This window comes from Lissotriton vulgaris, chromosome 5 (assembly GCF_964263255.1).
Source record: "Lissotriton vulgaris chromosome 5, aLisVul1.2, whole genome shotgun sequence".
In the NCBI taxonomy this organism is placed as follows: Eukaryota; Metazoa; Chordata; class Amphibia; order Caudata; family Salamandridae; genus Lissotriton; species Lissotriton vulgaris.
Window position 1 is genome coordinate 1,912,475,390 of NC_141693.1, and position 15,072 is coordinate 1,912,490,461.

The window sequence follows — 15,072 nt, forward strand, 5'->3', positions numbered from 1 at the left end:
ATCTTTCTATGTACCAACTAGCTCGTAGTCTGGATCCTTGTGGCTTTGCTGGGCTTGAGTGGAGCCACTGTGTCAGTGCAGGTGGTGATCCATTTGTTGAAGGTAGCGAAGGCACTAGGTAGGCTGTTGTTGTGTTCAATCCGAAGCTCTAGAGTTTGGTCATCCAGCCTTCCTCTGTAATGCTTTTTCAATCTCTACGTCATGGCCGTGTTGTGGCGGCTCTGTGATGGTGTGAGCCAGGAGTGGTAAATTTGATGAGAGCGTGGTCAGTTCAGATTATAGCCATTAGCTTGCCAACAGAAATGTTGTTGAATGTGGTGAATATCGAGTCCAGAAGGTTTCCAGTGAAGTGTTTGGGTCCTTTTACTTACTGGGTGAGTCCAAGGTTTCCCAGATCATTGAGTAAGGCATGTGCATTGGGGTCAGCAAGGGATTCCAGGTAAAAGTTCAGGTCTCCAAGAAGGAGGACATTGCTAGCGTTGAGGATGAGTGATTCGACGAAGTCTGTGATGGTGTTTGCAAAGTTGGTGCGGAGATATGGTGGTCTTAAGCATGAGCGGATTTTGCGGATTGGCAATCCGCGAATTTGCGGATTTGCGAACTCGCAATCCGCAAAATCCGCGAATTCCCGCGAATTTGCGGATTTTTTTTTTTTTTGTGTTCGCCCGTGTTTCTGCCAGTTCGCGAGGGTTTTTACAATTTCGCAATTTGCAAACTTACCTGTCGGGTCGCAAGTTTTGCGAACTTGTTGTTTCTACGTGTCCAACCTGTTTGGGACACTCTTCTTCATCACTGCCACTCTCTGTCACCACTGCCACTCTCTGACTACTCATGCCACCCTCTGGCCCACCCATGCCACCCTCTGTTTCATCACCACACCCTCTGGTTGTCCAGTGTACATTATTTTCGGCAAAGCAAAGCACACCTTCCCTGCCTCAAGTGACCTGAATTAATTTGGGGCTGATTAATGTGTCACAGAATATTTTTTTAGCTGGCACCTGCTTCCTTAGTGCACCCTGATTAGTGATCTTTTGCACTTGCTAAGTGCTTTCATTGTTGCAAAATTAGTTACAACACCTGCCCTGCCCCAACTGACAATAATGAATTAGGGGCTGATTAATGGATTTTAACTTCCAGCCTGGCTCCTGCTTGTCTCCCTTAGCTGTAATTCATGACCTTTGTGGCATATGTGTAACTATTCTGAGGTTCAGAGCAGGGTCACATAATAGTTTCAACTGGCAACTGAACTCTGGAGGGGCCCCTCAGGAAGCACTACAGGAAATGGCTACTAATGATGTGCCTGAACTTTTGAACCTGGTAAGTAGTTACTTTCAGTTTTGCTTAGATCGTATTTCTGCAATTTCGCACTTATTCGCGGGGCGCGAACTCACGCGAACAGTGCGAGCAGTGCGAGCAAAATCCGCTGCTCGCGGATTTGCGGATTTTGCAGGAAATTCGCAAATCTCGCGGATTGCGGATTTCCCGAAAATCCGCAAAATCCGCGAGCGGAACGGATTTTCCGCCCATGCCTAGGTGGTCTATAGATGAGGGTGCCACTCTGTTATGTGGAGTTTGAAAGACAGGTGTTACATGTTGTTTGTTGGCAGTTGATTAAAAGGAGATGGCGCAACAGAAGGGATCCCTGCTGATTATTATGCCAATTCTACAGCCTAGGCAGCCTCCCATAAACCAACATCCTCTTGTTGCTGATTGTATTGATGCGTTGTGAGTAATCGGTGTTTCCCCACACCGTACTTTAGGAGGCTGAAGATTATATAATTTTGACTATATTTAAAATTCGTTTGAAACTGATTTTAAAATGAATTTGACGTCTTATGGCTTTTGCAAACATAGTTTTTGTTAACTGTTTTGTATCCACACATTTTAAATGGCATAAAATCTTACTTTTTAGAAATGCAATCGTTTAGTGAACTACATATAACCAATTCTCAAACCAGAAATTACAGACAAATGTAAAATAGCATTGCAGGTGGTGAAAGTTGTGTGAAGAATCAGGGAAACTCTACACAATAAGAAATATAATGAAACATAATTATTGAACAAATTAACATGAACTTGTACTACAACAATGGTAATGTCTCATTATTTTATGTGTTTTCAGATTACAATAAATGGATGGATACTTGTATGTCTTAAATCTTTTAAATTCTTCAAAATTGTCCACTAATTTCCATTCTAAACGTATGTAGAATATTTCACCATTTGACAGGAAGGATATCAATGTGGTCCTTCCAGTTGTATGTGACAGTGATAATTCCAGCCACAATCATTATGGGAAATTGTCTACTTATGCTGGCTGACTCTATATAATAGTATTGTTAAACTAAAAAAAACGAGGTCCATTTCCATGAAATAGTTAAGTTGAAATATATTCCACCACATACATTTTCAAAAAGTATTTAGTTTTAGGTATGCAAAAACCATGGTTTATAATGTTTTGAAATCACCGTCACATTCTGGTTGGAATGTGGTATGCCTTAAATAAACATGTTGGAATGCACAAAGCCAAATAGGGGACAACGTGTAACTGTTTTGTGATGTTAATTCCTTTTCCTGGTCATAAGAAGTCGACTCATCTTACACATCACAATTTCCTCTCAAAAAGCTTCATTATATATTTTTTCAACATTCATAATGCTTGTCAAATTATCTTCTTTCCTGAGATGATATGAAGCTGCAGCAGTAGATGATTTTTGCTAATTTTTTGCTAATTCTCAATGGTTTTTGTAATAGGGGCAGAAAGAATGCTCTATGCATGCATTTCCGTGATCTTTAGATACTGTTATAAAGGTCATTGGTTACAACCAAGCTTATTCTCTTGAGCCATGTTTTCAAGATGACATTGGTCACCTAAGTTAATCCATCAATGACGGTTTAGGGACAAACAAGCAATTTTCTGAGAATGCCAAAAGTAATCATCATGGGTCAGATTCACAGACTGCATTTTGTAGATTTTTTGCAGTAGTACAATACTACTACAAACTCACTGCAAAATGCTATTCATAAACTGCACTTCAATAGTACTACTACAAAATAGTAGTAAATCCAGCACTACACATGGCCAACTACTGCTACTACAACATCCCCACATAGAAAGTAATGGCGGTAAGAACTTTAAATAACATCCTATAGGAAATAATGTTAAAGTAAATTATTTTAAAATAGTTTAAAATATTAATAATTGTAATGTTAATACAAATTTAAACTAGCACTTATGTTTTTAATTTAAACATTAATATAACGTATTATTAAAATATAATTGAATTATTTGTAATTCATTCTGTACATCTCTTTTAATAATTATAGCATAATAAAAGAATGTCTTTTGGTGGGAATTTATTGATTAATTTAAACTTCAGAAACATCAATATAATTTAATCTATTTAAATTAATAAAAAATAAATTACAAAAAGTAATAGTGCTGTAGCATTTTTTCTTTTGTGCCCAAAGAACCCCATCATCCTCCTTTGTGAATGTCTGCCTACTCTTAAAAAAAAATTCATAAAGGTATTCATGTTATTTTTTAAACTCATACTGTTTTTCTATTAGGAAAATAGTCTGCATTTTTTTAACAAGCAATTACAGACTTGGGGCCAGATGAACGTACAACTGGCTGCAAAATACTGGTTGCAATTTGTGACCAGAATTTTTTGCACCCAGTGTGGTGAGTTGCAAAGGGGCCTATGTACTATTAGGTCATTTTTTAAATTACTGATTTGTAATGGGTCGCAATTCGATCTGCCTTGTGAATGTTAATGAGGTAGGTCGCAAATTGTGACCCACTAGGAATCGCAGCCATCAAAGGCATGGTGGTCTGTTGAGGTCAGCAGACCATGATGTCTGTGATTGCTTCTAAATAAAGCATTTTTTTCTTTATATGTAATGCGTCCCAATTTCCATAAAGGAAATTGGGATGCATTTAAATAAAAAAACAAAAAGTAAATTTAAAAACATTTTTTTTTACAGTATGCAGTTGTCCATTGGACCATTGCCTACTCGTGAAAAATACTTTTTTACCATTCACAAAGGTGAAGGGGTACCTTAGGGAACCCTTCCCGTGTGCAAATGGGTTACTACCTCCTTTTATGTGTCTATAAAATATTACTGTTTTGTGACTGCATTTCAGTCGCAAAACATTAATACATACCACTACGATTCATAATTTGGCAGAGATACCCTAACAAGTTACCGAATTGCAGTTTGGCATTTGCACAGTTAAAAAATCCTGTTTGCGAATTGGTCTGCTTGTGAATTCAAACAATGCTTTTTACATCTGGCCCATGGTGGTCAGCTGACTCTAGCAGGCCACCGTGCCTGTGACTTTAATCAATGATAGAGGGTCTCAATTTGCTGCCTACCTTATGTATATTAATGAAGTGGGTCAAATTGCTACCCAGTGAAAATTGGTATTTTGTGAATCAATCTATTAATACATAGGTTGTTTCACAAAATACCAATGCATTCTGTAGAAGTCAATGTGCAAATTGCAGCCACTTCTACAGAATCCGTTTTAGTAGATTCCTAATAATTGTTATTTGAATCAGTTTTCAATTTCTTGATTGGAATCTGAGTCCCTCACCAATCCTCCTTTAGGCCAAAGTTTTTGGGAGGATTCCTCTGAGTTCTTAATCCTAGGTTTTGAATGGTCATTAATGCACAACCCATAAATCCCTGTGTCGTTCAATGAAAATATCAATTAGGCCCAGTCTCACTTCCACACTTCTGAGGTGCCACCGGGTGAGTACTAATTTGTTGAAGCTCCGCAGTGAGAAGACTGAGGTTGTGATTTGTGTGAGCCTTGATGTGGTGACCCTCAGTGTTAGCTTCTGCCTGAGAGCCATTTATGACTGTTAATTTATTTAAGGAGCAGGTTAGTAAGGTCACTTCATATTTCCTTATTCATCGGTTTCTATACAAAACGGTCCCCTTCTCACTTCATAACTGCAGCCAGGGCACAGTTCCACTGCTTATTCCCTCACACCAGGACTGTTGTAATTTATTGAATCTTGGTCTCCCAGCTCATCCTAAGCAGCGACTTTAACTGATCCAAAATACATACAGCAGAATGTCTCTTGCTTGGTTTATTTATTTGTTCTTCAATTTCTCACTATCTGAACACTCTGCATTTGGTTGCCTTGAGACAGATGCATCTCATTAACTTCAGCAACAGCCCCACTTTACAGATCCCTTCTTCCAGTACGTCTAGCCCATGTCCACATCCTAAAATCTTCTTTTCCTGCATTGGCTGCTGCTCATTCTTAGACCTTGCTATTGAACACTGGAATTCCTTGCCTGTCAAACTTTATTCTGGGACTGACCACATGACTGTGCAAAGGCAACTGAAGAATCTCCTCATCCCCAACTCTTACCTCTCTTTTGTTCTCTTCAGATATCCTTTCAGAATCAAGACACCTCTTTTGGGTATGGGAGAGATTGTACATATTATAACATAACATCTTCAATGAATCAATCAGTCGGTATTTGTAGAGCAGAGCTTATCACCCGTGAGGGTACCAGGCGCTGGTTTGCTGGGCGTAGTCAAAGAGACAGGTCTTGAGTCTCTTCCTGAAGTCCGTTAGCGAGGGTGATGTTCAGAGGTGGTGCGTGTTCGAGGTCTTGTGCAGACAATATTGCATATCAACCTAGAATTCTTACAGCGTGACTGTCTTTGGTAAATCTTCCTGGGTCACATTTGATCAATTGGAGATGTATTTTGCTAAGTGCAGACATAGAATCTTTGCATACATATAGGATCTAGGCATGGGCGGAAAATCCGTTCCGCTCGCGGATTTTGCGGATTTTCGGGAAATCCGCAATCCGCGAGATTCGCGAATCTCCCGCAAAATCCGCAAATCCGCGAGCAGCGGATTTTGCTCGCACTGCTCGCACTGTTCGCGTGAGTTCGCGTGAGTTCGCGCCCCGCGAATAAGTGCAAAATTGCAGAAATACGATCTTAGCAAAACTGAAAGTAACTACTTACCAGGTTCAAAAGTTCAGGCTCATCATTAGTAGCCATTTCCTGTAGTGCTTCCTGAGGGGCCCCTCCAGAGTTCAGTTGCCAGTTGAAACTATTATGTGACCCTGCTCTGAACCTCAGAATAGTTACACATATGCCACAAAGGTCCTGAATTACAGCTAAGGGAGACAAGCAGGAGCCAGGCTGGAAGTTAAAATCCATTAATCAGCCCCTAATTCATTATTGTCAGTTGGGGCAGGGCAGGTGTTGTAACTAATTTTGCAACAATGAAAGCACTTAGCAAGTGCAAAAGATCACTAATCAGGGCGCACTAAGGAAGCAGGTGCCAGCTAAAAAAATATTCTGTGACACATTAATCAGCCCCAAATTAATTCAGGTCACTTGAGGCAGGGAAGGTGTGCTTTGCTTTGCCGAAAATAATGTACACTGGACAACCAGAGGGTGTGGTGATGAAACAGAGGGTGGCATGGGTGGGCCAGAGGGTGGCATGAGTAGTCAGAGAGTGGCAGTGGTGACAGAGAGTGGCAGTGATGAAGAAGAGTGTCCCAAACAGGCTGGACACGTAGAAACAACAAGTTCGCGAAACTTGCGACCCGACAGGTAAGTTCGCAACTTGCGAAAGTGTACAAAACCCTCGCGAACTGGCAGAAACACGGGCGAACACAAAAAAAAAAAAATCCGCAAATTCGCGGGAATTCGCGGATTTTGCGGATTGCGAATCCGCAAATCCGCAAAATTCGCGAACGCGAGATCCGCAAAATTCGCTCATGCTTAATAGGATCCCCACTTTGCTCTTTGAAATGAAGTATCACATACACATACTGTAGGCTATATCGAACATTACAACTAAGCAAATAACAAGAGTACAAGTTGCGTCAGTGTGGGTTGGAGAGAGTGAGGTGAGAAGGATTGATGGGCTGTACAAGCACTAGGAATACAGGTAAGAATATGTCTCCCTGCTTCAGCGTCAAATGAGATCACCCATAGGGAGTTAGGCATAAATCATGCCACAGATCTGATTGCACTGCGTCCTCTTTCTCTTTGGCGATCCATATGGGCTAAAGAAGAAACTAAGTTTACCCAGGAAGTAATTGTAGACTGTATTAAATTGGATCAGCACTCAAAAATCCCCTGGCTAAAACACATTTTCTCCTGGTACAAGATCCTTTTTGGTCAGGATATTTTTAAAGATATCCCAACAGAATTAGTTTTAACGAAGCGTGACCTCAAAACCACCTATATGGATCATGCAAAAGGGATCAGAATGAAGGGGTACGCTATACAAAGTACATTTAAATTGTACCTGGAGTACAATTTAAGCACAGGATTCCCATCCTATCTCACATTTGTTAACATTAACTCCCATCGCTTTGTTCTAGCACGCCTGAGGTTGGGCATAGTCCACCATCTGGTGGCTTTCCCTACTGTAAAAAAACCCGGGTCATGTCCGTGCCCATGCGATGGGAAATCCAAACAGAGTATCTGCCACTTTTTACTATTTTGTAATTTTTATACTGGTTTTAGAAAGTTTTATCTGAAGCAACTATTTTTAGAATACAGTACGTGCAATATAAGAGCTGCAATGCAATTGTTGTTTGACTTGTCCTCCCCGAATGTGTGTTACCGTGTAGCCATCTATGTTCTCAAATGCATTGGGCACAGGAAATCAATTATTATATGATTCCCCTTGTTTTTCCCCCGTTGGTAAACACATCCTATGACTAACTGTGAGTTAATGTTAAACCACATGCATTTCTCTTATATATGAATTTTGGTTATTCTGTACTTCATACTTATTGTGTATCCATGGTAATGATTGTCTCCTGGCTTTGTACCTTTTTTGCACTAACGTCCTTTTAAATTTTTCGTATACAAACTGCTGCTAAAATACGTAAGAGTCTATAAAGACATTGCACTTTAGTTATAACCTTGCATATTTTGCACATACCACTGCACTTTATGCCAATCATAGGCCTTTTCTGATTTGCACTATTTTACTTGGCATGTTTTGCACTAAACTTCTAATTGCTGCTAAATATAGTGATTAATTTCAACTCTGTATACAAATGAGATATATCTTACAGGTTTTAACCGGATTGGCTTGGATATCGATGTAATTGTTTTTTAAAAAAAAGTTTCATTATTCTTTCTTTTTACAAATGTGATTTCAACTGCATTGATGTATGTTGCTATATGGTTGTACTTGTACAAACCGAATAAAGCATTTTGAAACTGAAACTGACTAAAATAGTTTGGTATCTAATACAAAATTTCTTTTATATTACAGCAACAATTCCTGTAGAACTGGGTAAGGTAATTCAGTCTAGTATGTTTGTTTTTAACTCATTTCTTATTGTTTTATTTGATTTCACAAACTAAGTTTTCTCTCCTTACTTTGAGAGTGGAGATGCATGAAAACCTACGCAAGTGAGTAAACCTGATTCACATTAATAGTACCAAACTCCACACCCTCTTTGTAGGCTTCCTGTAAGTGGATAAGGCAATGAATTTGGGACATACTGTGCCACTTGTGGGATTATATTCACCGGGATCTTGCTGACCCACAGGACCTACTGTGATATCCTGGAGTCCAACAGACCCACAGGCAGAAGCTAAGACACCCTGAGGTTATACTGAGCAGACAGAGTCTACAGAGCCTTTAGAGAGAATAGGACTTTGACAACATTGGGTTCATCCTGAATCATGGGTGAGATTAGGATAATGAGAGGTCATAATGTCACAAGGAGGGACTAAGACAACAGGGGAGTCATAGCTGGTCATGGGATGGGCTATAGCAAAGGCCGTACCAATCTACGGGAAAGCCTTTGATACCCTGGAGCGGCATGGAACCACAGAGCATGGCATGAGGTTCACAGAGATTTGAGAACATGGGCCCATACTAAGTACAGTGACATTACTCATCTGTGGTTGCAAAGCATCATGTTTCAAGGTACTGGCTTTGGTTTTCAAATATATCATCCTTTATTTAAAAATAAATCTAAATTTTCGCCTTTCAGTTGATATATATGAAATAATGATCAGTGATTGTTTAAAATCAGGTAAAATTACGATTTCATATTATATATTGAACTTTATCAGTGTTGCATATCCATATCTCATGGTTCTGAAGGCTCTGTGTCAAGCATTGCAATATGTTACTGCTTTTGTGACTGTTACAGCACGCGCTTCTGACATCAAACCGAGGACTACAAACCATGAAATGTCTTCTGGGACCATATTCTGTATTAGGGGGCACTTTGCCTGTTTGCGCCTTGCGCACCTTTAAAGAGGTGAGCCGGGTTGCAAACAGAGTAAGTGCGCTCTATTACATAGACTGCATTGCCCCCAGGGCAGCAACAAACTTGTGTGCTTTCTTGGGAAATACAAAGGGGCTTTGAAGCAGCCGCTCCGTGTTTCACTGTGCAGGCAGCAACCTGTCTGCCCTTTGAAGGAGGATTAGAGATCCCCCTGCAGGCGGGTGCAGTCAGCGACTGCACGTGCCTGCAATGGGTTGTCTGGGGCTCTATAGGACCCCCTTTACCCTTTTCAGAGAGCTGCTCTCAGGGGGCACACTGACAGTGCGCCACCATTTAGTGTGCCTTTTAACAGCTTTTTTGCCTCTGGGCATGCATCTGTACTACAGCGCGGGAGCATGCTCCCATGCAAATGAGGGCACACCTCGTGCAGATATCGCAGGTGCTTTATGTGCGCCAGCGCTATCGGCATTACAGATTGGCTGCACAAGCGTCTGTGCCCCTTCTGTATTACCAAAGTGTCCGGAGGGCTTGCAAAGTGTGCACAAACACCAAATGCGCCCCTGGGGCAATCTCCGTAATACTGCCCCTGGTCTTTTTTAAGATGAGCCCTTTTACATAGCAGGAATTGACTAACCATCCACAGTCGACTTAATGGCAATTGAAAGATCAAGGATTTCTGTCTAGAACATGTCTCCAAAACCATTTTTGTGAGTGTTACCTTTAACTGCCTTGCTTGATTGTTTACCTGACACTTCCAGCACCTCACACTTACCTGGCGAGGCATGCCTTTTAAGTTGCTCTCACTGACTAATGATATGCTCTTTAAACTTGATCACACGCCACAATTTCTCCATTTGAAATCTCAGTGAGATGAAAAACTGTCCAGTGTTCAATTGTAGGCCTGGCCACCATCTATTCTGGTGCCCTGCTGTATTCATCTGCCTGTAATCTTTGCTACTGAACTTAATCCTCAGTCTTGCACTTGAAGTCCAAGTTCACTTTTGGACTCACAAGCTGATCTTCATATTTCGCATTTGGGAACTCTTAGTTGTTTTTTTCCACATATTTAATAGCGACTCCTGCAAGTTTTCATATTGTATGATAATCTTATGCCTCCCTGAGTCTTGATGTTCATACATTTCAGGATATGACCACATATCAATGTTTGAAAACTTCCGAACTGAAGTGAGTAATGCAAGGTCTCCATAGGAGATTTAATTCCAACACAGAAAAGACTGGAGTAGTAAATCTGGGACTGCGACATCATTTTATGCCATCCCAACAGAGGCATAACAAAAATAAATATGTTTATTTCTCCTCAATATTTTCTCTTTCTACTTGTGCTGCATTCTGCAGCACGCATAGAAAGAAAAAATGCCTGTGAAGATTGTTTTTGTGAAGAAAGGTGTCCCTTCCAGCACAAAAATAATCCTGCCTGTAATGCAGCCACAGTTGCAGCATGCTGCATGGGCGTCTGTGTTAGCGCCAGGGTGCAAACAGTGCACCAGTGCCGAGAGCGAGCATGAATGCGACTTATATCGGTAAATATGGCACATCCCTGCTATTGCCATTTAATGCAGCGCAGCAAGTTGTCTTGCTGTTTGCGTTGCGTCAAATGTTAGTAACTTTTGTCCCTCCAGCCGAGTTTAGAGAAAGAGAATCTTTGGCATCAGTTGTTGCAATTCTGCTGATATTAAGACAACACATTGAGATAATAGCAACTTCTGTGGTTCCTCGTTCTGCCTAATTAGGTCGAGCCTAGAGCGCTTGCGCTGCTGGACTATCTGTTGTCTGTACTTTGGGGGGTTTGACTCCTCCCATTGCTTTGGATTGACTTTTGTCTGTGTCACTCAAAAATGGTAGCTTCCAAATGGCTACTGGTTGGTGTATGTCCCACATTTACTCACCAGTTAATGCACATGGAGTATTGCTCCGGGAGCGAGCAGAGGCACGCGCGGTGGCGCCGGCTGTGTCGGGACGCACACTTTGCTCTAACAGCTCTTCTCTCCATGTGTATGTATTTGTCTGGCCTGAACACCATCACTCATGTGTTGAGTCGCTGTTCGTTGGTTTCTGGCCTTCACATCATTTTTTTTTTTTACATCTTTCCAATAACACGTCCATGCAAGGGAGATGCTGCACTGTACCGCAGTTTGCTTGATGTAAAGCAGTTGCAGCAGGAACGAACAAGGATGCGCCGTGGCTCCTGTTGCAGCGGGACACAGTGGCGTGCACACTGCTCATTTTATTAAAATTCATGTCAATGGAAGATAATTAAAGAAAAAGAAAAACAAGGCAGACCTCTAGCAGTGCTTTGTCAGCACTGTTCCCTTAGGGAATTAAGTTTAATGTTTAATCTCTCGGAGCAGAACATTCCATGACGTTGCAGTTACCAAAAAATTATACTTCTTAGGGGAATTAATGCATTTGCAACCACGCGAAAAAGTATTTTGGCATCGACGAGTAAACTTTCGATGTGGCACATAAAACTGTCACTCTTTCTGTACCTCTTATTTTATCAAACTGATTTAACGTCTTTCGTGTGTCTCTTTAGAGCATAATTTCAGCATAAGATGTAGCCAGCCATTCTTTCGGATGCCCATAAACTCCTTAGCCATGGACAAAGAAGGATGTGGCATCGATGTCTTGTTACTACTGCTCTTTAATTTCTCTTTAAAATGAAACCTGTTATAAATTAAAAAAATCATATTCGTTGCAACTGGTCTTTAAAAGATAAACCAAAGTTTGTTGGTTTTTAAACTAATTGTACGTATTTTGTACACTGTGCATGAAAACCTAAACGTCAACACAAAGTATAAAAATACATTTGATATTTCTGTAATGAAGCGCTGATCCGCATTGTTTTAGTAAATGTAGTTTTTTTAAATGGCAGTTCTGATTTTTCAATTCTAATACCCTGGTCTCAGATATTGCTTACAACCAAATCCAGACACCTGCAATTATGTTTTACTCCTTTACTCACACCACTACGTCTTTGAAGGCCTTTACATTACCAAATAGTTCCTTTCTTACTGTTACTGTAAAACAAACTGTAGTTGGTGCTAAATCACTAAATGTGCCCGACATACTATAAAGTCACCTATACTGAGGACTGACCTTATGTTAGAAATCAGTCGACGATTGTGGCATATTACTGTGTGAGTTTGTGGCTGTGGGTTATACATGGAAGGTGTGGTGGTGTTCTCTATTGTGTATGGTTGGTCTGAACAGTTATTATATACGTACAGTTCAAAGTGTTCAAAACACCACATACTCTTCACACTTAGGTACCCCAAAATGTGTGTGACTGTGTGTCTGCTTTTATAATTTATTCCATCTATTTATTCCATCTATTTGTTATTGGTGTCAACCAGTGTAGGGTTCATTATGTGGTTAAAATCAAGAACAAGAGCAGAGTTTAAAGACAGAGATGCTTTGGTATCAGGTGTTGACATTTTGCTGATATTAAAAAACACCAAGTCAAGACGACAGAAACTTTAGTGGTTCCTCTTTCTGCTTTACTTTAAAATACCATCAGGTTTGAGACTAAATGGAAGGACGATTTAGGAAAAGGGCCTCACAATAATGACTGTTTCACTGCTTCCTCATGAATTAAGGCGGTGGATTGCCTTCCTCCTTCGTTTAATACATGTAGAGTTAGTGTAGGTGGTAAAGTACACCACTTAGAGTATATTGAGACAGTCCCCTATAGTAAAACCCATTATCAATAATCACAACGTGAAAGGCTTTTTTTTATTGTTGCATGATTTGTAATTCAAGATCCAACATTAATTTAATGACTGAGCAGTTTTTAGAAGTTAAAGAAAATAACTGACATAGGTTAGACCTGAGGTAATAGAAATTTTAGGTAACCAATGTGTCCCCCACTCACACCCTATCCATGCACCCATGTTCCTTATATGTTGTGTAACTTCTGTTCTGTTCATGCTAGAAAGACGCATATGGATTTGCGTCGATCCTCAACATGTTAGCTATCCAGTCATGCATAAATATCCAGTTAATTAGGTTTCTATCCCTATGGTGCCAACGTCTTTACATGGTGCACTTTTGAATCTCGCACACGTTTTCTCCATGTCTCCTGGCCCAGCCGAGCTAGGCCCTTAAACGAGGCCCCGAGCCTCATCTCTCCTGTCTCTGAAAACTGTATGCATCCCTGACCTCTACCTTACATCCTGCACAGACGAGCGGTGCCCGGCTCGGCCTGCTTGCCTGCCAAAAGCGTTATTTTGCCTACAGTTATCTGTTCAGCCTCCTCGAAAACACATTCCAGTCTAGTGAAATAGGTAAACATATTCCCGGCTGCAGAGCAAAGGGTCCTGCCTTCCTGTCTCCATGCAAGTAATTTACTGCTCCCGTTACCATGGTAGGCCCATGGCCCCCGCACTCTACATGAAGATCCCTTTGCACGCACTAGCATTCAGTGATGAACGGCCTCTGCCCGAGAGACCTTTTTCTTCAGACACTACATCCTCCAAACATGAGATACCAGATATGCTATAGGTGCAGGTCGTTCTGACACCCCAGACACCAGTCTCCTCTACTCGTGCAAAAGTCAAAGCCCCCAGTTCTCCCCAGTTACACGTCATGCTCAGCTGCGCGCGCATATAGGTTAGAAGTTTCTGCTGACTCTGCAAAACCTTCACTAAGCATCCACCCACTTGTGACGTTTCATGTTACGTTTCTCTGACATGTCAAGTGCACGCCCATGTGTACGCCTTCTTACACGCCTCCTGTTACGTACATGTGTTCTTATCTCTCTCTTTTCACCTGTTACGCCTACTGTATTGAACTCAATTGTAACGTTTTACTATATATAATGTGTACTGTTAATAAAAGGTTGAATGTTCCCTTCCTGAACCTTAGTGGTGATGGAACATAACGTCCCCATCCTCGAGGATTGTCCATTAAAGCCCGTATGACTCAGATCCCACGGACTCTGCCTCTCATTTGAATGAGCTGTCTTGTATTGATAATTATATGGAAAAATTCATCGGTAAATTAATTTACCACATAATTTGGCGCCCGAATAGTGACCCCCCCCCCTTCCCTACTCGCTGGTGATGACCCGCAGGCCTTGACCCCTTCTGCGGTTGCGACGGAACCAGTGCACTTCCGCGGGTTTTCCTGCTATTCTCCCTCGGGCCTACGGAGGAGACGGTGACTGCGGCCCAGCATCCAGACGAGGCGGTGAGGAATGCGGAGGATCCCGACCAGAGCCCCTAGTCGAGAGAGCAAAGTCCGAGGTGTCCAGAGGCCCACCTGTTCCGAAGCGCATGCGTAGGAGAATCGTCACCTGACGCAGTTCAGTCCAGTCCAGTTTCCGAGGCCTTCAGTTTCTGCTTCCCGGTGAGTACCGTTATTGGGAACGCATCTAGACGGGTTCATTAATTTGTGCCCGGTCAAGACAGGTCTGGGTACACAGACCTGGTCCGGACGTGTTTATTTAGGTAAATACGACAACACGTGTCTCTTTATGGGACCGGTCTGTACTGTTTTAGCAGTGCATCTAGAAATCCAGTGCATCTAGTATTCAAGAGTTTCAAGAACAACCCAGTATTGTGTTTTCATGTAACTGTTCGAAAATGTTTTAATGTGTTTCATGTCGTGGTATGAGTGATTGTTTGCAATTCATTACTGTGTTTATTGTGTTCAAGTCCGAATCAGTCTCATTATGCCGCTGTTCTCAAAGTTACGTCAGATAGGAACTAGGAAAGGGATACTCGAAGAAGCAGTTCCCGTCCCACCTAGGGACACTCCTGGACATTTTATGTATAATAAACATGGCTTAGATGCCAT

The 15,072-nt window shown here is 41.4% G+C and overlaps 1 protein-coding gene across 1 annotated transcript in view; it reads left to right on the forward strand.

Moving 5' to 3' along the window:
• Positions 1-15,072, forward strand: part of LOC147717704 (E3 ubiquitin-protein ligase TRIM39-like) — a 267,634-nt gene that overhangs the window by 145,828 nt on the left and 106,734 nt on the right. The window contains exons 6-7 of the mRNA XM_086924491.1: positions 8,286-8,306; positions 8,399-8,425. Of these exons, the coding sequence (XP_086780617.1) occupies positions 8,286-8,306; positions 8,399-8,425 (48 nt within the window). The remainder of the gene's footprint in view (positions 1-8,285; positions 8,307-8,398; positions 8,426-15,072) is intronic.